General features: G+C 42.5%; 5 protein-coding genes across 5 annotated transcripts; 2 read left to right on the forward strand and 3 right to left on the reverse strand.

The window, feature by feature from the left end:
- Positions 1-111: 111 nt before the first annotated feature.
- Positions 112-8,509, reverse strand: LOC112892178 (leucine--tRNA ligase, chloroplastic/mitochondrial). Its single transcript, XM_025959294.1, has 20 exons — positions 8,122-8,509; positions 7,742-7,886; positions 7,591-7,647; positions 6,599-6,718; positions 6,295-6,399; positions 5,923-6,146; positions 5,760-5,826; positions 5,530-5,684; positions 4,795-5,056; positions 4,518-4,712; positions 3,823-3,902; positions 3,541-3,603; positions 3,378-3,459; positions 2,894-2,971; positions 2,714-2,815; positions 2,457-2,629; positions 2,211-2,388; positions 1,489-1,566; positions 1,000-1,131; positions 112-535 (listed from the first exon to the last, which is right to left on the reverse strand). Exons 1-20 carry the CDS (start codon positions 8,463-8,465, stop codon positions 302-304), a joined length of 2,874 nt encoding a protein of 957 aa, XP_025815079.1. The 5' UTR covers positions 8,466-8,509; the 3' UTR covers positions 112-301.
- Positions 8,510-8,701: 192 nt separating this feature from the next.
- LOC112892180 (alanine--tRNA ligase) lies at positions 8,702-12,635 on the reverse strand. Its single transcript, XM_025959296.1, has 8 exons — positions 12,293-12,635; positions 12,036-12,173; positions 11,797-11,909; positions 11,278-11,370; positions 10,986-11,088; positions 10,831-10,905; positions 10,051-10,146; positions 8,702-9,067 (listed from the first exon to the last, which is right to left on the reverse strand). Exons 1-8 carry the CDS (start codon positions 12,398-12,400, stop codon positions 9,008-9,010), a joined length of 786 nt encoding a protein of 261 aa, XP_025815081.1. The 5' UTR covers positions 12,401-12,635; the 3' UTR covers positions 8,702-9,007.
- Positions 12,636-13,245: 610 nt separating this feature from the next.
- On the reverse strand, positions 13,246-15,454 carry LOC112891657. The gene is made up of 4 exons (XM_025958568.1): positions 15,115-15,454; positions 14,423-14,605; positions 14,275-14,334; positions 13,246-13,742 (listed from the first exon to the last, which is right to left on the reverse strand). Exons 1-4 carry the CDS (start codon positions 15,328-15,330, stop codon positions 13,455-13,457), a joined length of 747 nt encoding a protein of 248 aa, XP_025814353.1. The 5' UTR covers positions 15,331-15,454; the 3' UTR covers positions 13,246-13,454.
- A 461-nt stretch (positions 15,455-15,915) lies between these two features.
- LOC112893760 (ATP synthase subunit beta, mitochondrial-like) lies at positions 15,916-19,809 on the forward strand. Its single transcript, XM_025961233.1, has 9 exons — positions 15,916-16,514; positions 16,900-16,975; positions 17,060-17,148; positions 17,227-17,344; positions 17,427-17,530; positions 17,646-17,804; positions 17,893-18,117; positions 18,217-18,528; positions 19,492-19,809. Exons 1-9 carry the CDS (start codon positions 16,047-16,049, stop codon positions 19,603-19,605), a joined length of 1,665 nt encoding a protein of 554 aa, XP_025817018.1. The 5' UTR covers positions 15,916-16,046; the 3' UTR covers positions 19,606-19,809.
- A 194-nt stretch (positions 19,810-20,003) lies between these two features.
- On the forward strand, positions 20,004-22,813 carry LOC112893761 (fruit protein pKIWI502-like). Its single transcript, XM_025961234.1, has 5 exons — positions 20,004-20,643; positions 21,423-21,522; positions 21,602-21,697; positions 21,780-21,860; positions 22,384-22,813. The coding sequence occupies exons 1-5, from the start codon at positions 20,141-20,143 to the stop codon at positions 22,444-22,446; spliced, it is 843 nt and encodes a 280-aa protein (XP_025817019.1). The 5' UTR covers positions 20,004-20,140; the 3' UTR covers positions 22,447-22,813.
- Positions 22,814-22,938: the final 125 nt, after the last annotated feature.

Here is a 22,938-nt window from a genome sequence, read left to right on the forward strand (position 1 = left end):
AAAAAATATTGTATAAGACTGTTAGGTGCAACTGTACTTTTGAGTTTAGCATTCCCAACAATAGCTACCTTGATTTTTGCTGTATTAAGAGCTTCTGATCTTCGGTGCAAATTGTATTCCAATAAGGGGAAAAGGTTCCTTGTAATTAAATAAACTGCAGTTACACAAAAGGTGCTTAGCGGTACTGCAAGTGTTACAAAGAATCAAAATTTACAGATTTGTCACTTCTCAGTCTCAATAATCTCTATCAACTACTACTCAAGGACTCTTGGCAAGATCAAACGAAAAGCAAGAGCAATTATCAAGTCTTTGCCTTTTGTTGATCTAGGATAACATTCAAGATCCTTCCAGGCACGTATATTCTCTTCCTGATGCCCTTTCCAGCAAGATATTTGGAGAGTTTCTCATCTGAGGCTGCTATTTGGAACACATCATCCTCAGAGCACGATTTGTCAACAAGAATTGTACCCCTGGTCTTTCCATTGATTTGTACAGGGAGTACAAGCTTTGACTCCTCCAAGTACTCACTTTTTGCCTGGGCAAGAAAGGAACTGCTCAGTAAACTTTTCTGATATGCCACAAAACAAAGATTTCACACCCACAAGTGAAATTTAGAAATCACCAGATACACTTAAGAGAACATATGAGACTTGTAAAACAATTAGATGCATCACTGTGAAAAGCACTCTTGAAGTTAGGCATCTCCTCTCTCGGTAGTAACTGATAGCTAATCCTTTACAATGTCTTGTAGGTATTATAGTATTCAGCCATTTTTTTCTCGAACATGAAGAGGAGACTCACCCATATAATTATCACTTCAATATACAGAGCTAAAAAAATACTGCAGTCTGCACTGGTTTTTATGCTCAGGCTGTTTTAGTAGCTAGCAACCGTGCACGTTCACACTTTCTGACTAAATCTTCATCTTCAAAAGAATCAGCAATATGTCACTCAGCAACAAGGGATGATGCGTTGAAGAAGCATAGATTTTATTGTTACCTCTGGAAACTGTTCATATGCCAATGATTGTGGATGTCCAAGGCGGAACCAAAGCTCCTCAGCCAAGTGTGGTGCGAAGGGTGAAAGCAGCAGAACAAAGGATTCAGTAACAGACTTCGGTTGGGTTTCCCACTGTAAGAGAACATACGAGTCACATTACATTCTTCTGTAAATCATGGAATATACAGTCTTATGCTCCCTGCCTCATTCTACATAAATGCATGTCGCTTTGGACATGGCATGATCCAATAGAGCCAATTTTGACTAGTAGTTTCCAGCACTGGTATAAATAAACAAAATAAATAGATCATAATCGCAGTACTTGATGAAGGGCATATTACTTCTACTTGTATTTGGTCGATCCAAATATATCTTCTCATATTGGTAGCCAAACTTTGATTTTTTATTTTTATTTTTATTTATTTATTTATTTTGCGTTTGGTTGATTTTTTTTCTTTTCTTTTTTTGTTTTGAGAAGTTTGCATTCACCTTGTATGCAGCATTCACAAACTCCATCATTGCAGATATCGCAGTGTTGAATCTTGTTTCATCAATTTCCTCTGTGACCTGCGAACCAAAATAATACATGATAGTCGGTCATCAGTCACAATTAGTCAATCACAACAGCACAAACTGAAAATGACCACCGAACAAATCATTAATACACTGAACATTAAACAGGAGTACAGAACTATCTAGAATGACAGAAAATCTATTTGTGCCAATGCCACCTGTGCATGGGCATAGCTTTTCACGTGGCAACTGATAAAGTATAAAACTAACCACCTTATTTGGATCCAAATAACTACAAACGTACTACAATGGTACACTGCATGAGTTGTGTGATATCCTTATTCCTAGCCAACTCGAATGTTATAAGATGGGTCTGATTTTCTCTCATACTGTGCACTTGAAAGTTGGAGGACAACAGTGCTATGGCCAGGAGTTAGTGCACATACGCAGTATTCACGTGAACACAAGCCATGGTAGTGCTGTGTGGAGGATGGTTTCTTCATCATCAAGTTTACTTCCTTGCTTCTTCCTTTGTTAAATATTATATTGATTTGTTTGGGACTAAAAGGCCTCGTTGTCATAGTTGTTGTTGTAGAAGTTACAAAAAATTAATATGCTAAACGTTTTTTGCATGGTTTATGTTTCAGAGTGCATCAGTAAAAAAAGAGTAATTGATAATAGTGACAATTGTGACCTACCTTTGCAATACATTTGTGAAGAACTCGAAGCTGATCTAAGGTTGGTTCATCTTCAGTAGTCATGGTTCCATCATTATATGACCCATCAGGCAATGGTGGACCAACTATGAGTCTCCAAGTTCTTCCAAGAAACCGGTGCACTCCTTCAATTCCCCCAGTGCTCCATGTTTTTGAATCTCTGTAAGTACCAAATATCCTGTCAGCTTTTTATTAGTTACAGCTTCATCAATAATAGATTATACACACCTCAATGGCCCCATGAACATTTCATACAAGCGAAGAGAATCAGCGCCATATTCTGAAATCACATCATCAGGGTTGATGACATTCCCTCGACTTTTACTCATTTTGTAGGCACGAGCATTTAGACGAACATTTGGATCATCCCTCAGCACATAATGATCTCCAACTTTTGTAACCTTACAAATGTTGAAGCAGACAACAATCAAAATCTGACCTTTTATCACACCAAAAGAATAGTGAATGCATGTAACAGACCAGACCTTATCTGCAGGTACTTTTTCTTGGTAGCAATCATTTAAACTTGAGTCTGAATCTGCAGAAACCCATCTGCCTTCACTATCTCTATATGCAGTATACTCAACCTGTTACAGTATTTATTAGGAGCAATAAACATCATTGATGAACATATGGAAGTTCTGGCAGAAAGTGGTGTCACCTACTTCTCCAAGTATTAATCCTTGATTTATCAGGCACTTGAAGGGCTCTTTAGTGGAGACAACACCCATGTCATACAGAACCTAAGAAACACCACTTAGTTAGAATAAAGGAAGGCCAAACGGCAGTGTGTGGTAGAATAAGGGAGATAAAGCATTAAAACCCAGATATTAACCACTGGTCCCCATATTTCCTAAGAGCAGAGGAATTTGTCTAACATGAGCTAAATTTCTGCTCTACATTGTTGAACTTCAAAAATAGCCAATTCGGGCTTCCATGACTGTGTTCAGGACTTTGTGGACGGAAATCTACTTATCTTTAATCAGCAAAGTCAGATAGCATTGCAGAGATAGCAAGTGCTCGCAACAAGACATCAACAAATTAAGCTACAAGGTTTGTATAGATTTGCAAAAGATAAATAACAAATTGCATCAACTTCAATGGAACCATACAAGGATTAAAGTTTATATTTGACCAAAAAAAAAGAACCTTGTGCCAAAATCTCGCATAAAGCAAGTGCAAGACAGAATGTTCAGCACCACCAACATAGATGTCAACTGGACCCCAATACCTGAGTGATATAAAAAACATAAATAGTTAGTTTCACCATGCACGCCCCTTCTTTGAGATGGCATGTGAAATAAGGATGCACCTTTCTTTAGCCTTGTCAACCAATATACCGGAATTTTTTGGATCCATGAATCTCAAATAGTACCTGAAAATAACACATTAAAGATGTATGTGTCACAAAACCAGCAAGCATGTATCTTTCAACAATATGAGGACAGTTTTTCAAATGAGAAGAGATGTTAGCAATTAATGCACTCTTCCATGGGCCAGTATGTAAAAGTTCCTATTATATATTAAAATAAAACTCGCCCAACTGCTCACTACCTCATCGTTGTTAGAACAATTAGATTATGACAAAAGTTACCAGCAAGATCCAGCCCATTGTGGCATGGTGCTTGTTTCCCTTCTTGCAGGCTTCCCGGATAAAGGATCAATGGTACTAACCTAAAAAGGCGGTAAGAACGGATAAATAGGTGTGCACAGTATGCGCAGAAGTAAAAGAAACACAACTGCAAATTTTGCCAACAGAGAAAGGGGCGAACTTCTACTATCAAGCGGCAGTTTAACTAAATTTCATGACACTGTTAGGCAGATGTTTCTTGCAGTTTCAAACAATCAATGTCAACATCAACCAGTTTTCTATCTAGCAATGCTAACAAAAAGATATAGTGACGAAGAATGCATGGCAGTCCAAATAACAGAGATGAAATGCAACTTTTAGGAACTTGTGTTTGAGCAACAAAAACCTTTTGGAACCTTGAATCTTGTACATGTCTGCTGTTTGCAATTTATACATTTTCTAATGTGACTTTGGTATTAACATAATATAATGACAATATTTTTTTGTCTTTGCAAATTTCCTTCTTCCTCTCTAACTCAAAAGCAGTCGTTGCCACTTTCTTATGCCCTTCTACATCTCAAACAGCCTCTATACTTCCATTCCCTGCTTGACTTTCTGATTCAATTCCACCTCTTCTTTTGTTATGATTATTTTATATTTTTACCGACATATTAGTATGGCACAATAATTGCTCAGGGTCAAAAAGCTTACACTCATACCCAATTCGTTGCTTTGGTCAAAGGTGGTTCCCCAGTCCCAGTGGGGGTGAAGTCATCCAATTCAGGAAGAGTTAAGGGCAACTCATCTTCCGAAAGAGGCACCATTTCATTTGTATCATCAAGATAGCTGACAGGGAAAGGCTCACCCCAATAGCGCTGTCTTGCGAAAAGCCAATCTCGAAGCTTGTAGTTTACCTGGTGTTCGGTTTGGCTCAATTAAACCCTCATGAAAGTAGTATGCACAACATTACTCTATGATGAAGTAGGATGAAAGCACCTTTTTCTTTCCAAAGCCATTACTCTCTACCCACGCAATAACTTTCTTAGCAGCATCTTGGGACAGCATTCCATTAATATCCAATCCAGATGAAGTACTGGATGAATTAATCATGATGCCATCATCTGCATATGCCTCCGCTGGATCACAACTGCCATTTTGTGGACTTACAACCTTAATGATTGGAAGTTCATATTTCAGGGCAAATTCATGGTCACGGGAATCATGCGCAGGCACTGCCATGATAGCCCCAGTGCCATAGCTGCAATGAGGCAGTTAAAGTTTAGAGAGCACAAACAGTAAAAAAACAAATAAACACTAACACAAGTGTAAGTTTTTTAAAATCTTCCTCGTAATTTCTTAAAGAGGTAATGTCCAATAATTTATTGATCGATTCTATGAGTAGCAATAATATTCTGCCAGGTGACCAGGTCTATTTCTGAATAATAAAACTTAGTTCATGGAAAAAAAGGAAATAATACAAATACAACCAATATTGAAAAGAATATTCATGGATCACTGAATTAAGAAAACTCTAGTAAGACCCTTGTGTTTTGCCTTCAATGTTGCAATAAGAAGAGTGAAGTGTTTACTATTCAGATGAAAAACATAGGTTCGCTACCAAACTAGTCTTGAATTTTTAGCATTTGATTATTTTCTTTAAAAGAATATGAACATAACAATGATATTGCAAAAGATAACATTGGAATACACAACAAACATATGACGACAAACCTTCCTAGAACATAATCCGCTACCCATATTGGTATGATCTCCCCGGTTGCTGGATTCTTAGCATAAGAACCACTGAAAACCCCAGTTTTTTCCTTCTGAAGATCAGTCCTTTCTAGTTCACTCTTTCTTGCTGCAAGTTCTCTGTATTCCTCTACCTGTCTTTTCCAGTTAGTACACAATATATCTCAAATATTGATGATGTGCTCGTTGATAAGGACAAAAGAACATACATGTGCTCGTTGTTCCTCAGATGTTAGAGATGACAGTAAAACATGCTCAGGTGCCACAACAAGATATCTGCAGCAAAAAGGATAAGCTCTATATTATCCATCTGAGTCAATAAACTGTTAGTAATATGCACAAAGTTAAAGAAAGATAAGCCAGAGTACACACGTTGCACCAAAAATTGTGTCAGGCCTTGTTGTGTAAACGAACAAAGTGGCACCTAGGTCATGTCCTTCCTTGTCAACTGCAGAAAATACAAGCTCAGCACCTTTTGACCTCCCTATCCAGTTTCTTTGCATTTCTTTGATACTCTCAGGCCAATTAAGATCATTCAAATCTTCAAGAAGTCGATCAGCATAAGATGTTATCCTCAGCATCCACTGGCGCATTGGCTATACAACAGAGGAGAAAATGGATAGCTGTAATATTCCTTTTCTGCAGACAGGTACTTAGCAACCATGCATTGACAAGTCTGAACATAGATCAAAAGGAAAAGCCATACTCACAGCAGAAAAGAGCTCCGTAGATTCTACAACATACCTTCCGTATAACAGGATAACCACCACGTTCACTCACACCATCTACTACTTCTTCATTCGCCAGGACAGTTCCAAGAGCAGGGCACCAGTTAACCGGTACCTCGGCCTGATTGTAAGATATCAATGCCAGCCTAAAAATCATTGAAAACCACAAATGCAACACTAAGAACATAAAAACAGAATCCTAAAAATGAACAGTACCAAGAAGTTGATCATTTGAAATAAAGAAGTGTGCAACAGGAACTATAGCTAATGATAGGTACATTTTAACCTAGACAAGAGCAGTCAAAAATAGTATTTCTGACCTGATAAGCAAGTCCCCTCTTCAATAGTTGAAGGAAAATCCATTGCGTCCATTTATAGTAAGCTGGCTCTGTTGTGGAGATTTCGCGATCCCAGTCATATGAAAAACCTAACGATTTAAGCTGCAAAATGATAAACATCGGTAGTCAAAGTACAACACAGACAGAAAGAAGTACCTTATATTTCAGCAGGTATAGTAACATTTAAAATATCAACATGGTATCGATGGTTCTGGTAACTACTAATGGAATGGCAGATTAACACTTTTTCTTCTCAATGAAATGTCATGGAAACTTCTTGTGTCTTCTCCAAAATAAAGTGGCACATTATTTGTGAACTGATCAAATAAAAAAAAATCTAAAAAATGCAGGAGGTCTGCACTTTCATTTCATTAAGAGGAGAGAATAGGGAAGAGGGGGTGTATCCCCCTCCAACACACACCCCCATTCACACTGATAAACCAACTACTCACCACACAACAAGGTTTTCATGGCCAGAACACCCAACAGTGGACTAAGTGTCTGGGGCAAGCAAACATAGGAGAAGCTCATGATCAAATCAGATATTATGCAGTAGTGCATTAATAATCTGTAAGCCCTAATGCATGCAATATGCAAGACGGAGGTTATACAAAGAAAGCACCCTAAAAGCATTAGAAATAAAAGAAAAAACATAGAGTTATACTGGTTACTTTTTTTTTACGTATTAACAGCTGCATACATGTTAGGCTGTTCTTATCAGCACCTTCAGTTTGCCATACTCCTAATGTCGATCAAGCATCAGGGCACCCTTTTGGCATAGACTAACGTGGCGACTGGCAAATGACAAGTGCCCTGCCTTTTTTTGTTGGCAACCTACTGGAAATTCAGCGACTGACAAGTACAAGTTATATCTAATTGGGAATGCTTAAAGAAGCATGAGAGTGGTATCTACTTGCTACAGTAATATACACTAAACTCTAGAAGCAGATATACATATATGTGCGGTATATTACCTGTGTTCGGAAGCGCTCAATGTTTCTCTCAGTGGTAATCTTAGGGTGGGTTCCTGTCTGTGCTCAGAGTACATAAGTCAGATAACTATAACACATCATGACTCTTAGAGATGAAAGCTATATGAGGGAATACAGTGAAGCTCTAAACAACCTCAATAGCGTATTGCTCAGCAGGAAGACCAAACGCATCCCATCCCATAGGATGCAAAACGTTGAAGCCTTTCATGCGCTTGAATCTTGACAGGATGTCCGTTGCCGTGTATCCAAGGGGGTGCCCAACATGCAACCCAGCCCCACTGCATAACATTTCGAAAAACCATGTAAACAACAAGCAATTTGATCGAGAAATGAGTTTTTTTATGACCACTATATAAACCAAATTGACGATTTCATCCTAATACGACATGAATTCAGAGTAAGCATAGCACAGGTGCACGCTTCTACTCCATGATAATGCAGAAAGCCGTCACAACTCAAACAACTGAACCACCCTAAAGCTTGTTTGCAGAATAGATGGATAGGGCACCTTACCTTGGGTAGGGGAACATGTCGAGGATGTAGCACTTGGGCTTGGATGTGTCGAGCCCCTCGCCGATGTCCGGGGTGCGGAACGTGCGGTGGTCCTCCCAGTGCCGCTGCCACCTCGGTTCGATCTCGTCGTACGGGTACGCCCTCCTCGCCGCCGCCTGCGCCTTCCCCGCGTCGGCGGCAGCGGCGTCGCCGGCGCAGCAGCGAGCTGGGAGCGGCGGGACGCGGCGGGCGGGGGCGAGGAGGCCACGCTGCCGCCGGCGGGCCGCGGCGAGAGCGGGAGGCCGCGCCTGGAGCGGGAGCGGGAGTGGGAGATGGAGCTGCCATTGCAGCGCCAAGGCCATCATCGGGTTGGAGGTTGGAGCGGGAGCGGAGTGTGGTGGCCAAATATACGAGGCGAGGTTTGGGATAAGGTTTTAGAATTTGCAGCTGGTCCAGGATAAAACTAGGAATAAAAATGAAAGGGAGGGGCACAAAACAAATTTTAAGAAATAAATAGGGTTTAGCAATGGAAATGCAAGAACTCTTTCCACTTGCTGTATTTTGGTGCCAGCTACTGCATTGTTAATGTGTTAGAAGAACAAACCAAACATTGGGGAGAATATATAAATGTGATGAATCTATTGTAATTTCACATGTACGTCGTGCAGATTACAGGTACATCAGAGAAACTGAGAAAGAGCATAATTGCTGCTCCGACTCGTAGTCGCACAGATACAAGATCCTCTACTGAGGTACAAGAGGAACTAGCACTTATCAAAATACTACAGAGAAATGAGTTATTTGTCCCCTGCACAGAGAGTATTGATATTAAAGTAAATTCAGCCTTCTGATTCCTGAATATTTCTTCCATTTCTTCTATAAATGGTGTGACTCCGGCAGAAAATGATCATGGACTGATGCTGTATGAGACTTTTGTGAGGCCTTTCTTGACTCTTATATTTGTTACCTGATGAAGCATAGGAAATGAAATCAGACTCCTAAGATACAAGTATTAAAGTGATGCAAAGCAATCCAAAAGGATATCCGGCAAAAAACAGCATCATAGTAAATGAGTTTCTGAAGTATCTCCAATTGCAGACACCCATGCTTAGTGATTTCCTGTTAACTAGAGTTTGTTACTCCAAAAATTAAGAAATGCCCAAGGGGAGTCCCACGCCCCATGGCCAAGAAAAGATGCGTCTCTGGTGTAATTTCCTCATACTTTGGCCCCTGAATGCAAATATTCCCACAAAAACCTAGTGCCATCTTGAGAATCCGTCCTTGTATAAGCAATTGGAGCCCTTACAATACATTAGGCCCCGTTTGGTTCCGGAGAGCTAAACTTTAGCCCCATCATCAAAAAGAATCTTGTTATTTAGGAGTATTGAATAAAATCTGTTTACAAATCTTTTTGCACAGATGGGCGCTAATTCACGAGACGAATTTAATGAACCATTTGCAACAGTGATGCTACAGTAACCATCCGCTAATTACGGATTAACATACCTCATTAGATTCGCCTCGTGAATTAGCCTAGGGGTTCTGCAATTAGTTTTGTAATTAGACTTTATTTAATACTCCTAAATGATAAAATTATTTTTGATGTGACAGGGCTAAACTTTAAACCTCTGGAACCAAACACCCCCCTAGTGGCACTCATGCTACTTAATTTGGCATACACAGAAATGGTCGGGACAGATAAACAGGCATGACCGCTGAGCCCCTGAGCTGATCATGGACGCAGGAGCAAGACACCATGTATATTGACTAACAAAATACACTAATGTCCAACTACAGGCGCACCAACTAAAACTATCATCTGCATAGAATATCATCGTTAGGATTCACAAAAGCCAATATACTTCCACCCGCACCCCAGTTTCTATAACTTGTGGTTGATTCTGTAGAAAATTTTGGTAGGCCACCGGGAAATCCAAAAATGATAATTACCTTTAAGCTATTGATGATTGAAATGTCTACAACATGCGTACCACCACAAGCACCGCCAGGATATTCACCAAATTTTACAATGCGAGGAGTGCTATCCTGCAAAAGCATAAGGTCGCGAACAACATCAATGAGAAACACAAAACATAAGGCATCATGATTCATTGCCACTAATATTAAACTGTGATTGATGTAATAACAAAGCATAAAACTTGGAACAATGAACAATACTACTAAAATATTTCTGATTAAAATCTAACTATTGATGCTTCATTTTGATGATAATTCAAGACTCACTCACACATATAATTGCAAGCTTTTCTACATTTGTTACATGTCACACATGCTTTTGCATTTTTTCCCCACATGATTCAAAATACTTGTTGTCTTAGCCTTCTCGACTTCTTTCAAAATACATGTCATCCTAGAACTTCTAGACACTTTTTGGCTTTTTGCTCTTTTCTTCGTTTCTTGCTCTTGCTAAACAAATGCTATCACTCTCACAAATAAATGAGAGTGTCTTTACAATTTGGCATAAATGAAGGTAGCAAGGTTATTTGATCCACTTTCTTAATCTTCGTGAAAAACATCCGAGGGAGTATCACACAATGGTCATGTCAATAAATCAAGAGATACGAAATGTTTCTGCAACTCTTGAGAAGGAAGTAAACCAGAATATTGTTGACTAAAGAATCACACAAATGTATAATATTATCAATGATGCTGGCAGAGTGTACATTTGGTAGCAAAGAAAATGCACCTAAACAAATGTACAGGACTAACCTTTGAAATGTAGCTAGGCAGAGAACCTCCACATAGTTTGGCTGCCTCCTCATAAGGAAAAACAGAGGCTAAGACCTGCATCAATGGTGAACATTTAAAGTCAAGATGACACGATGGATGATATGCACTTCAACATATTCAGATTCTTTTTCTACCTTGGCTCCTTCCGAAATTAGCCTTTTGGCTTCTCTTTCCAGTTCATTTTGCTTATCTTGTATTTGGTCTGGTGGAATTACTCCTTTATACTCAACAAACGGTCTACAAAGAAGAGAGACACAAAAGTGTTTTCTGATCAGCAAATGGAATCCAAGTAAAATAGTAAAAATGTTAAATGAGTTGAAGTGGCATGCCAGCAGTTAGTAACAGCTGGTGAACTGGACCCAAATGCTAGTGATACAATGAAGAAAACAAAATAAGAAAAGCATTGAAAAAAAAAGTAAACCATACCCATCAGGAAAATGGTAGCCTTTCCCAGGCTCCAGATAAGAGAGGCCTACATTGCTCACACAGATGTCCAACAAATGGCCAGCAGAATGAAGCCTGCGGCATTACAGGGATAGCACAATGAGAGGTAAAGCTTTACATTTAGAAATAATAAGGAGCAGACATAAACTGAGCTTATTACATTGACCTTCTGTGTACAACAACACTTTTTACTTCTATATGGTATTCCTTGTGGAAATACAAAGTCACTAGAGTCTACAAGTATGGATCATCTGGCCAGGATGTCAGCTATGAGTTAATGTTAGCTTCAAGAAGCTTAACTGGTTGATTTGATTGCAAATGCGTCCGAATCAATGGGTGTTATTAAAGACTTGAAACTCTTCTAAAAAAATTCATAGATGTGGGAGTTTACCATAGCCATATGAGTAAATGGAAAAGCCTAGACTATATAAAGCAATGTTTTTCCTTCAGTTAATGCTCCAACAAGATTTGTGGCACAATAGAATCATTCGATTGCATCACCTTGAATTCAAACTGCGCCTTTTTGCATCAACTTCCAAGCTAACGCTTCCCCCCTCTTTAAATCCATGCCCGCATCCTTCTCCAGCACCCTCAAATCTTCCATAGTGGAAAACCTGGATGGCAATTACAAGATGAAAGAGTCATGGCATGTAAAATTCAGAACTCCTGCTACAAAATCTCCTGAACAAGTGTGCAGCTCTTCTTCCAGAAAAAGAAACGCTCGGCCCCTGTATCCTCACCACTCCGTCCTTCGCCCGTACATCCTCGACGAGGAACTTGGCGCCGGCGCCGGTGATGGCGCCCGTGTCCGCTGGCTGGCCGCCGCCCTGCGGGTAGAAGACCGTGGCGTCCAGCACCACCGCTACCCGGCCGCCCTCCTGCGGACACCCGGAGCATAGCTTAGCAGGGGCCCAGCCTAGGGTTTCGACTTCGAATCGATGGCGGTTATTTCATATTCCTCCTGCACTGCGCAGGAGAAGAGAGAGGGAGGAGAGACCTGATGGACGGCGAGGACGGTGGCGGCCGAGCGGAGAGCCCACATGTCATCGAAGTAGACAAGCCTGGTGGGGCCCACAGGCCTCGCCGGCGCGGCCTCCGTCGCCATCTTTCGGTGGAAGCGGTGTAGAGAGACCGGGAGTGATCCCCGCCGGCGGCAAGGAAGTTGGGGTGGGGTGTTTAACACGTCACGCCGCGCCAAGTGGTTGTTCAAATCAGACGCGCACCACCCTAAAGACTGAAGATTCTGACGAACCGAACGAAACCGCCCGCCAATTTATAGCAGACGACGGGAGAAACTACAAGGAAGTCGATTCAATTACGCGGCTAGTTAAAAATGCCGATGGCGCAGTCAAACCTATCAGATGGCCAGTCTTGATTTCGATGTGCCTTCGTTCTTTGCCAGCTTTCTGTTGATCTGTAAAGTTTCCTGAAGATGAAAAGACAGTTGAGTAGAACGTTACTGGAGCAGGTTGGTTTGGACTGCCCATTGCCCAATAAACTGGGAAAGATCAAAGCAATGCCTCTTCAAAATGCTATTACCATGTGTCTCCCTCACTTGCTGGATTATTCTGGAGATGTCCCGATCGTTGACGAACTGTAGACTTCCCATGAGCTAACAGCTTTCCAGTCACCTTCGACCAAGAGCTCTCTCTCCACTACACAACAATACATGCTGCAGCTTTCCAAACTTGCACCTGTCAGATTTAGACTGTCTACAAGGAAGGATGAAGATGACATGCACCAGGCCAAAGAGCAAACATGATCTGTCAAGAAAACAAGAAAAAACAACAGCGCAAAGGCATGATCTTTGCTGGTTCCTCAAGACTCAAGGGCATGGTTGATGGTTCTACTAAACAGAAACATGTGAAGGAAACGCGGAAGTTCAGTGATCACTTTGGAGTGTTCGAAGGAAGAACTCCATCTGAATTCAACCCGTCTGGGATTGTACACTGAGACAATAGGGAAATTATCAGAGAAAACTCTAATCAGTTACAAACATCCTCATCGCAAAGGCTAATTGTCATCTCAAATTTCTTCACGTACACCTCTTTTCCCTTTTCTTTTTTTCGAACAAAGCACATATCTAAAATGTGAATATTAGCTATACAGACTACAGAGGAAGATTCCTTGATCTTATATAATGCTGATTAACTGGATCTTCAGGGAACACGCTGGCATCTGCACCAGTAAGCTACTCCCCCGCCTCTGCCTTGTGCAACAGCGATTTCCTCATCAACATAGAACCAAACAAAGAACGGGTCCTTTGTGCTGGGTTCCCTGCCATCACGGCCGTTTCCGAGGCCAATCTCCAGGGGACCAAATGGTCCAACCTTTATGCGAACACGCTCAAAGATGAATGCAAGTATTTTCTTTTTCCATGATAGCCTCCCTTCAAAGGTTAAGCACCCAATGGGGCCCAAATATATACCATTCTCGATCCTTTTACCCTGAAGAAAAGAATTACAGTACCCATATATCAGAGTTCTGCACATGTTTCATGTTTGAAAAGCTGCAACCAAGAAAACCTATAGTGGGCCAACAGTGTACAAATTTGCAAATTCACATGATATTAAGGCACTTACAGGCTTACAGCTATGGGGATTTAGGCTAAATGCTTTTGGCAGTTAAAATCATGTTCTCTCATGCCACAGGATATCAGTACTGCTTTCGCTCAACTTAGCATTGCACAACAATGGCCAAGTTGCTGAACATTCCTTATTTCTAAGATAAATGTGAACATATGATGCATACCTGTAAGAAACAATGAAGAGGCAAATACCCAGTAACTATCAAATAGGATGCATACATGTATTTCTTGCATTGCTCAGCAAAAAGTTAGAAAGAAATTTTACAGTGTCAGACAAGATACTGTTTGAACTTTGAGCAGCCATTGATACTCAAGAAACTATTCAAGCACCACTGGTCATCAGAACTGTCATATCACAAAATCTACATGAGGAGATGCTGTGAGAAGCTCACCGCAGCATCGAAACGCTGGACTGCAGTCACTGGGAAATACTGCCCTTTCTCCAGCCGACCCTAACAGACATTGCACTCAACTGATCAATCATCAAATGGAAACAATTAATCCATACGCTATCAAACATATCAGTCACTCCATTCTCACCTTAGCAGTGAAGATGAGCATCCATGTCCTGCCTGGAGACTCTGTCCCGCCGAGTGTCTCAAAGAATGTCGATGTGTCAAGCTTTGCCTTCTTGATCTTGGACAATGCTGAAAGCACCTCTGGTGCAGGCACCTTCCTTGTCTTGGCCGCCTCCTTGAGCACCTTCACACTGTCCGCAACAGCCTACGCTAAACCCATATCAAGAAAACAGTTTTTACTGGTTGCATAACAGGGCACACAGGAGTATAAAATGGCACGTTGTAAAGAATCATGAAACTAGAGTGATACTTCCAAGAAATTATGTGTCAGTGGCATGCCAACTTCCAAATGCTATTTTTCAACAAATTCACCATGTATATTTTTCAAGTGAATTCAATAAGTACATGGGAAATTTCATTATCTTAAGCAAGTTGGAATTTTTCTTTCTTATGGAGAGCATAATTTTGAAAGTAACACTCATGTTAAAAAAAATGTGATTTACAAGTGCCAAGAACTCAAGGGATGCTGAAAGCCTGAAAGTTTACAATTTTGTCACTGCGACTGTATCGAATCACTTCATCAACACAGATATAGCCATATAGGAAATAGGCTAGAAATTTATGCGCAGGCCATGGCTTATGGTTATGGGCTACATCGCGCATCACCCAACTATAAGTGCCAGCATCTCTGCTACAACCCCCGTGAGTACTCACCGACTCAGACTCCTGCGGTGAGGACGAGGTCGACGGCTCCTTCTCGACTTCCGGCGATGCGGCGGAGGAAGCGGCGAGTGCGACGCCGCGGCGGCGACGGTTGGGGGAGCCGCGGAGATGGAGCCGTGGCGCGGGCTGGAGTCGGGAAGGGAGCGGGGAGAAGACTGGAGCGAAGGCCGTGGAAGCTTGGAGCAAGGCAGCAGACGACGCCATCATCGTCTTCTTCTTCGCTCTTGGATTCGGATCGAGAGAGCGGAGTCGCAAGGTGTAGTGCGGAGTGTGTGGCGGTTGAGGAACGAGGACGCGAGCGGAGCGCGTAACTCTTGGTCACCAACTCACCATGCCACCGGGACTGACGTGGGCAAAAGCTTAGCTCTTGGCCAGTGGTCACCACGGCACCACCTGCCACTTGGGCACTGTCATTCTGAATTTTTTTTGCGGTAAAATCTAACTACTAGGAAAAATAGATCAATAAAGGCCAAAAAAAATCAACAAAGAATACCCAAATAAATACATTTCAAATGGTCTTTTTAAAACATGATCTACGGACATCCTTCAAAAAAACATTGTTCCAAAGAAAATCTAGAAATGTTGTATTTGAGTAGCACGAGTAATAATGGCACGAAAAATTATAACCTACCAAAATATATTTCGTTTTGTTACAAACACCCTACGCTGTTCATAATTTTCGTTTATTCACTTGAAACACAATAAAATTTTAGATCATGTTGGATTTCCATTCTCTGTCAAAATCATTTGCAAATTGCAAGGAGTAAACAGCCTCAGCCCTTCTCAACGTCTCTCAGCAGTCAGCACAGTGCCGCCCACTGCCACGGTGCCATCAGCCCACCACCCTCGTCGCCTCACCTCGACCAAATGCTTCTCCTCTCCTTCTAGAACCATCCACAGATTCTAAACCCTAGGCGGGCACCATGGCGTCCCGCCGCCTCCTCTCCTCTCTCCTCCGCTCCTCCTCCGCCGCCCTCCGCCGCGCCGGCGCGCCTTCACCGGCCGCCCCCCGCCGCGCGTCCCCGGCCGGCCTACTAATCGCGCGATTCGCGGCCTCCTCCGCCGCGCAGCCGGCCCCGCCGTCCGCTGCGCCTTCCTCGTCCCCGCCGTCCGCGGCGGGGAAGGGAAAGGGCGGGAAGATCACGGACGAGTTCACGGGGGCCGGCGCGGTGGGGCAGGTGTGCCAGGTGATCGGCGCCGTCGTCGACGTGCGCTTCGACGAGGGCCTCCCGCCGATCCTCACGGCGCTCGAGGTGCTCGACAACAACATACGCCTCGTCCTCGAGGTCGCGCAGCACCTCGGCGAGAACATGGTCCGGACCATCGCCATGGACGGCACGGAGGGCCTTGTCCGCGGCCAGCGCGTCCTCAACACTGGATCGCCAATCACTGTATGTACCATGTAACATCTTCACTCCATTTCCACCAATCGATGTGGAGGATAAACCGCAGTTGTAATGGACAGCAATGCCAATCTGATGAGTGTTATGTGCCATGTCAGTTCAGATAGAGTTTTAGTGGGTTCTGTTGAACAGATTTTAGTTTGCATAAATCATTTAGCTACTATAGGAAATGATGAGTCACGATTATTCCACATTTCGGAATTAAATGCAATGCTACAATTCTGCAATGTACGAAATCATTGTAAATGCAATGCAGAATGTATAAGTATAACTACAGCAGCATTTTAGCTACCTCGTGCTTTATGTTGTAATTGCATTGGTCCATCGCTCTGTACACAAGCAATGAATGAACTACTTCTATATATGTTTACAGGTTCCTGTTGGCAGGGCTACACTTGGGCGTATCATAAATGTCATTGGGGAACCCATTGATGAGAAGGGTGACATAAGTAAGTACTGCACTTATGCTATGATTTGTTTGAGATGTATTGATGAGTTTGGGCACTGATCTCTTTGTCACATTCCTGCAACAGAAACAAACCATTTCCTCCCAATCCATCGTGAAGCACCTGCTTTCGTTGAGCAGGCTACAGAACAGCAGATTCTTGTCACTGGAATTAAGGTACACCAATTTGTTTGATACAAGAATTTTGTTTCAATTGTCAGTGTTACGTTCAATCCTGATTAAGATGCTGTATAGGTCGTCGATCTCTTAGCACCGTACCAAAGAGGTGGAAAGATTGGGTTGTTTGGTGGTGCTGGTGTTGGCAAAACTGTTCTCATCATGGAGCTGATCAACAATGTAGCCAAAGCCCATGGTTTGTCGTTCAGGATATTTACCTGTTGTTCCTTTCACCTCTCATTATTTTACCACTGTTTTCTGAACTTCCTATGTATCAGGTGGATTTTCTGTGTTTGCTGGTGTCGGTGAAAGGACCCGTGAAGGCAATGACTTGTACAGGGAAATGATTGAGAGTGGTGTTATTAAGCTCGGGGATAAGCAGGTCAGTTATATTAGAGACATCCTTGGTACATGATTAGTAAATGTTTGCATCAAAATGTATGGTGTGCGCTTAGTTTCTGTTCTGCCATCTAAAGTTTTGACAATTCCCTTGGCAGAGTGAGAGCAAGTGTGCTCTTGTGTACGGACAAATGAATGAACCTCCTGGTGCTCGTGCCCGTGTTGGGCTCACTGGTTTGACAGTTGCCGAGCATTTCCGAGATGCTGAAGGGCAGGATGTGCTCCTGTTCATTGATAACATCTTCCGTTTCACTCAGGTTATCTTCAGTCCCCTGCATTCTGGCATTTGGAATGTTTTAGGTGTTATGGGCTTGTCCTTCATCATGCACACAAATCATATTGCAGGCTAATTCTGAGGTGTCTGCGTTGCTTGGTCGTATCCCATCTGCTGTGGGTTATCAACCTACTCTCGCTACTGATCTTGGAGGTCTGCAAGAGCGTATCACTACCACCAAGAAGGGGTCTATTACATCTGTACAGGCTATTTACGTGCCTGCTGATGATCTGACTGATCCTGCTCCTGCAACTACATTTGCCCATCTTGATGCCACAACAGTGCTGTCCCGCCAGGTTTGTTTACATCTTTGGGTGCTTACAGAAAAAACAAACCCCCCCCAACGCTGTGTTCATGCTAGTTTTATAACGTATTATGGTGCATGTCTTGTCTAGATTTCTGAACTTGGAATCTACCCTGCTGTGGATCCCCTTGACTCTACATCTAGAATGCTTTCACCTCATGTTTTGGGAGAAGACCACTACAACACTGCTCGTGGTGTTCAGAAGGTTCTGCAGAACTACAAGAACTTGCAGGATATTATTGCCATTTTAGGTATGGATGAGCTCAGTGAAGACGACAAGCTCACTGTCGCACGTGCTCGCAAGATTCAGCGGTTTCTGAGCCAGCCTTTCCATGTTGCTGAAGTTTTCACGGGTGCACCTGGCAAGTATGTGGAGCTGAAGGAAAGTGTCAAAAGCTTCCAGGTGAGATTAGTTGTGAATAATGAATCAATGATGCTCTATTTCTTGTGGAGCATATATTACTGCATTAGCCTATTTTCCCTCACTTGCATCCAGAGGCTCTTGTGTTGTTATTTACACAAAGGAAAAGGAAATGGTAGATCCTCAGAACAAGTTCATGTGAATATTACAGCAGTATCAGTATAGAGCTGTGGTTATCTAATGCTTTCTGCTTTGCTTATATATAATGTTATCGGTACATGCTATGCTTGTTAAAAATGGTCTAATTATCCTTACTTTTTCAACCTCATAATTGCGATGCTTCTTAGAGACTTGCACATCGTGTCATTTGCACAAACGAAAAAAAGTCATAGTGGTATATTATGAAGATTCAATAAGACTGGCTAGTCGGACTAATGCAGTTGTCAGTGTGACATATCTCCAAGGGGTCGTTTGGATCCTCTCATTTTGGAGAAATTGAAATCTACTTAATAAACTAGGCTATTTGGCTTAGAATTTGACATCCCACCACTTTCCAACAACTTTCCAAAGTTTAGATATAAGTCTATCCTAAATTCATAGGATGGGAGATATGGAAATTGATTTTATACACCACCAAGCTACGTTTCTATTCCGTAACTTATAGCACGCTTGCTTTTTGGCTCACTCTTCTACAGCAGAAATATACCATATAAGTATCTCTCTCGTATGTCCAACAATAGTATACAAATATATTCTGTATATAATTATATCATCTTAATAGATTTGTGTCAAAATTATGATTATTAGAATGGAATTCAATTCCAAGGTTCCAAACGGGGCCCAAGTGTTGCTTGCTCCATATTTATCCTAAAAAGTTAGTGCACGAAAACATGGATTCCGCATTGTGCAACACAACTTTGGAATAAAAGCCGAAGCATGAAAACTCTCATGCACGTTTGTTGCCAGTATCTTTGCATCGACTAAGTTGCCTTCTTGTGATGGCAGGGAGTCTTGGATGGCAAGTACGATGACCTACCTGAGCAATCTTTCTACATGGTTGGAGGAATTGAGGAAGTTATCGCCAAGGCTGAGAAGATCGCCAAGGAGTCTGCATCTTAGGAGCGATGGTATTCTTATAGGAAGAGAAACGAACCGTGCGAGTGAATAATTAAAGGTGGAGACAATATCATCATCTTGAGCTCGCATTTTTGCATTTCTTTAAAGAAGTAGATTATGACGAAATCCTTACGGTAAACAAATTGTACTGAATAATTGTCCCCAAACAATTCGATTCTTTTTTTCTCAGCTGTTTACGCTGGTTCATTTGCTCTATTTCATATGTGCACGGATATAGAAGCATGAGGTAAGCTATTCACAAAAGAGACGACCGTCTTCCCGGTTGTTTCTCTTCTATTTTTGCCGTGTGTTCACCTTGCTGTTTTGACGACGAAAAGGGGAAATCAAAGGCGCACACCTCATTTGGTAATAGCCCTCTACAATTTTCCAACCTCACGGGAGCCCAGCGAGATCCGTGGACCGTGCCCTGCCGCCGGCACCTTCCCCTTCCTCGCTCCTCGCCGCCTCTTCCGTCCTGTTCTGGCCACGCCGGCTGCCCGTCCGCACCAGATTGCCGACCACCGCACGAGCGCCCTCCATGCTTCTACGCTCCGCGCCGCGCCGCCTCCACCTCCTCCGCCCGCACCACCTCCGCCTCCTCTCCGCCGCTGCGCTCGCCTCCGCCGCACCGGCCCCGGTCCCGCCCCAGGCCCCCACCGAGTGGGCCGAGGCGCCCCTCGCCACCGTCCGGCCGGCCACCGCCGACGCCTCTCTCTACCACGTCTCCCTCGACCTCTCCGCGCACGGGGACCTCCTCGCCTCCCACGCCGCCGCCGGCCAGTTCCTCCCCTTCCGCCTCCCCGCCGCGCCCTACCCCATCTTCCTCGCTATCGCGTCCCCGCCTCCGTCGCCCGGGTCCTCCTCCGCCGCCTTCGACTTCCTCGTCAAGCGCCTCCCAGGCACCCCCTCCGCGCGGCTCTGCGACCTCCGCCCCGGCGACCTCGTCCGCGTCGGCGCCAGCGTTGTCGGTCGTGGGTTTGAGGTTGCCAGGATAGCCGACGCCCGTGACGTTCTCGTCTTCGCCACCGGATCCGGGATCAGGTGCCTAACTCTGTGCTTCTAGACTAGCATTCATTTGTTTGCTTCTTCTCCTCAAAGGAATGGGTCAACCACGCATCAATTGCACTGCGTGTACACAATTGGTCAATTCTACGTCTCAATAGTCCGAAGCCCAATGCAATTGTCATTGTGGCGGAAAGAAGAACAATTTTGTCAATGTGCTAATCATGTGGGGTGCAATATGCACTGTGGTACATCCGTTGCTGATTGTTTGAGCTATTTCTGGAATTACTTCAGACTAGAGTCTTGAACCACAAGTTTCTAACCTTATTGCTTCCTAACCGACCGTTAGTGCTCTTCTGACATGATAAATACTTGTGCACTCCCACTGGAAGAGAAACATGAAATGGCATAAACTGTATGACATTTACTTAGGTTTTTCCTTCTTCAGATAAGTTATTCAATTCTTGCAAAATGTCTGTTTAGTGCTGCCGCATGCCATGCCAAGTAATTTACCCACAATATCCAATTCTCGATTGTATTGCTTTATACACATCAGTGAATGTGCAATATCATTCCCATGAATAATTCCGTATCATTTCCTGATTTGTTTGTTCAGTTGCAACATCATTGCACCTAAGAAGCCGTCTTTCTAGATAAGCTGTGTTTATTTTGTGAAAGCACAGATACACCCATGTTCTTAGAAGATGCATCTATTGTACACCTTCACACAAAGTGTTTTTGTAGAAGACACCCATATGTACTTAAATTGGAATGTATAATTCTTCTCATAGTCTCTCCTTCACATTTGTTCGCTGCAGTCCTATTCGGTCACTTATTGAGTCCGGTTTTGTTGAAAACAATAAAACTGGCTTAAGCCTCTTTTATGGGGTTAGAAATCTTCAAAGGATGGCATATCAGGTAGGTTTATCTCAGCTTAGTTGTACAATTTGTATTGTTATATTTCATATATAATGGCTGATGACTATGCTTCTGACAGGAGAGGTTCAATGATTGGGAAGCCAAAGGAGTTAAAATTGTACCTGTCCTCTCAAGACCAGACTGTCAATGGACAGGCGAGCGAGGTTATGTCCAGGTGCTGTTATCTTTTGACTCCTGGGTTATTCCTAGTTCGTCATGTTTTGTTGTGCTTATAGAAGTTTATTTGCATCTTGTAGAATGTTTTCTCAAGGATGAAGAATATTGTAAACCCTTCATCAGTGGGAGCAATTTTGTGTGGACATAAACAAATGACTGAGGTATTGTCATCTCACTTGTTTTTCCTTTATCTTAGAACATTGAAGCTTTATTGGGCACAATTTGCCAGCACCTTCTACATCTAACACTTATTTTTTTTTAGCAATGTGTCACTATGTTTTCTCTACTTCAACATGTTTCTCTTCTTTGAACATGCAAACATTAGAAATGTTCTAACAATACAGATCAAGATCAGCCTTGACATGGAATACAGGCTTATTATTGAAAGCTTAGAATTATTCTCTACTTCAAGTTCTTATGCTGTTCATTAGTAATCGCATCTACTTCGTATGAAAATCATGAAGTTGCATAACATTGTCATTTGTATGTCGTTCATGCTTGATCAATGGTTCATAGTGCATATTTTGAGGCAGACTACACTGATTAGAAGTGCAAGTTTTGCAGCACATACACTTTCTAAAAGTTTGTACGCCTAGTACATTCTTTCCACATTCGTGCAATTTCTTTCTTATAAATATTGGTTACTCTGTATTTCCTTGCTGATCTTGTATTTGCATGATGCAGGAAATTACAAGAGTTCTTGTTGCCGACGGTTTGTCAAAAGATAGAATCCTTACTAACTTCTGACCACCAGTAGGATGCAGTTCCAGCCATTTTGGATGCTGTACCATTTTTGTACTACGATCGAGCAGTTATTCTTACAGCAAGTGCTTACAAATAATGCTCTGATTGCTGAGTGCCTGATGTAAATCTCAACAGCCACTGGGCATCTGGACCAAAGGCTCTAGTTGAGAAAATGTTTTGTAGCATCTGAGACTAGTTCCTCTTCAACAGAAAGCCCCCTTTTGGAAAAAATAAAAAAAAGGGGACATAGTAGAATTATTTTCAGTTATTATACCGTAAAATACGTGCGCTGCACATTCCTTTTGCAGCACTGAGATTTTTGTGTATATTGTCCAAAATTTTTGAATGAATGATGATGCATGTTGTTTAATTGAGAGGTGTTCTGGTGCGTGTTCAAGGAATCTGTGGCACTGCTGTCTCAGCCCTATTCCTTTGTGGCGTCTCAATTGGAAGACTACTACCCAGAATACATTGCACCATTTAGGAACAATGTTG

Source organism: Panicum hallii, chromosome 5 (assembly GCF_002211085.1).
Source record: "Panicum hallii strain FIL2 chromosome 5, PHallii_v3.1, whole genome shotgun sequence".
Lineage (NCBI taxonomy): Eukaryota > Viridiplantae > Streptophyta > Magnoliopsida > Poales > Poaceae > Panicum > Panicum hallii.